The sequence below is a fragment of the Corvus brachyrhynchos genome, unplaced genomic scaffold, assembly GCF_000691975.1.
Source record: "Corvus brachyrhynchos isolate BGI_N302 unplaced genomic scaffold, ASM69197v1 scaffold45, whole genome shotgun sequence".
NCBI classification, from domain to species: domain Eukaryota; kingdom Metazoa; phylum Chordata; class Aves; order Passeriformes; family Corvidae; genus Corvus; species Corvus brachyrhynchos.
The window spans coordinates 2,094,571-2,095,835 of NW_008238361.1; the positions used below are offsets into that span (position 1 = coordinate 2,094,571).

The 1,265-nt window shown below is 56.5% G+C and overlaps 1 protein-coding gene across 1 annotated transcript in view; it reads right to left on the reverse strand.

Moving 5' to 3' along the window:
* The window catches only part of MBD5 (methyl-CpG binding domain protein 5), a 43,089-nt gene that overhangs the window by 23,000 nt on the left and 18,824 nt on the right, over positions 1–1,265 (reverse strand). Inside the window, 1 exon segment of the mRNA XM_017736024.1 lies at positions 4–1,262. Coding sequence (XP_017591513.1) covers positions 4–1,262 — 1,259 coding nt within the window.

The window sequence follows — 1,265 nt, forward strand, 5'->3', positions numbered from 1 at the left end:
CCGGGGCCAGCGGGGCCGCCAGGCCGCCCGAGCCCAGCGCAGGCTCTGCCAGGTGCAGCTGGGTGCCGGGGCAGGGCAGGGCGCTGCTGGAGCTCCCGCAGCCCGAGGAACTATTGCTGCTCCCGTGGGAGCTCTGACAACTCATGGACTGCAGGAGCTGCGACATGGAGCTGATGGGGAAGGAGCTTTGACTTGGCTTTCTTATCAAATCAGAGCCAGCTTTGGAAACCCCAGAGCTGTCCAACTGAGACTGTCTCAGCAAGCTCAGCACCGTGGTGGTCGGCTGCTTCCTTTTCCTCAGAGGATCCTTTTGCTGAGACATCAATTTATCTCTCAGTGCTGCCCGGCCACTCTGCCCTTCCGTGGTGGGGAGGAGCACGTTGGCAGCAGGAGGGAACATGGGATTTAAAGTGCTGTGTCCTTCGGTGCTGCCGCCGCTGGCAACAGGTCCAGAATTGCTACTGCTGTTATTGTTGTTACCAGCAAGTTTATTTTGATTTGCTAGCTGTGCTTTGGCTGCTGCTGAGAGTAAACTGCTTGCTGGAAAAGAGGCAGCGTTGTGCTGGTTCAAGATCTGATTTAAAGGCATTCCCAGCAAACCAGGCTGACTCTTCAAGGAACCGCTTCCAGCCGATGCAGCGGGAAAAACTGCATTGTTTGGAGGATTTAATACATTACTCATTCCAGCAATTAATGGGTTAGGGATGTCCTTGTATTGATTAAGTCCATCGTGCTTGGTGGAAGGGCTGGATGGCATAGACGGCCTCGGTGACCCTATGGTTGACCTCGGGGACCTGGGAGGGACTTTGATACCACTACAGGATGACTGTGGCCCTACTGGAGGCAGCAGGAAGTTTCCGTGATCGGACGAGGTGGAAGAAGAACGCGATCTTTGGGGAGAAGCCTCGATCCTTCCGATGCCGGATGCCATCATGTGAACGGGGGACGTCACCGGCGACGGGGACAGGGACGTTGAAGCCGAGTGCTGAACCCTTTGGACGTGACTGCCATGGTTCATGTGGGCGGGTTTGACGGTGGGCAGGGGCAGGTTGCTGGGCAGGGGCACCACGGTGGGGGGCATGCTTACATTCATCACGGGTACCTGAGAGTGGACACTCGAGTGGAAAGTGGTGGGGTTCATGATCACGGGGTTCTGGTTCACCGGTTTGCTGGGAATTGGGTCCAGTATGCCAAGAGGATCCTTCTCGGATGTTAATGGCTTTTTCTGAAGAGCACAAGAAGGTGGTGGAGGGGGTGGGGGTGGG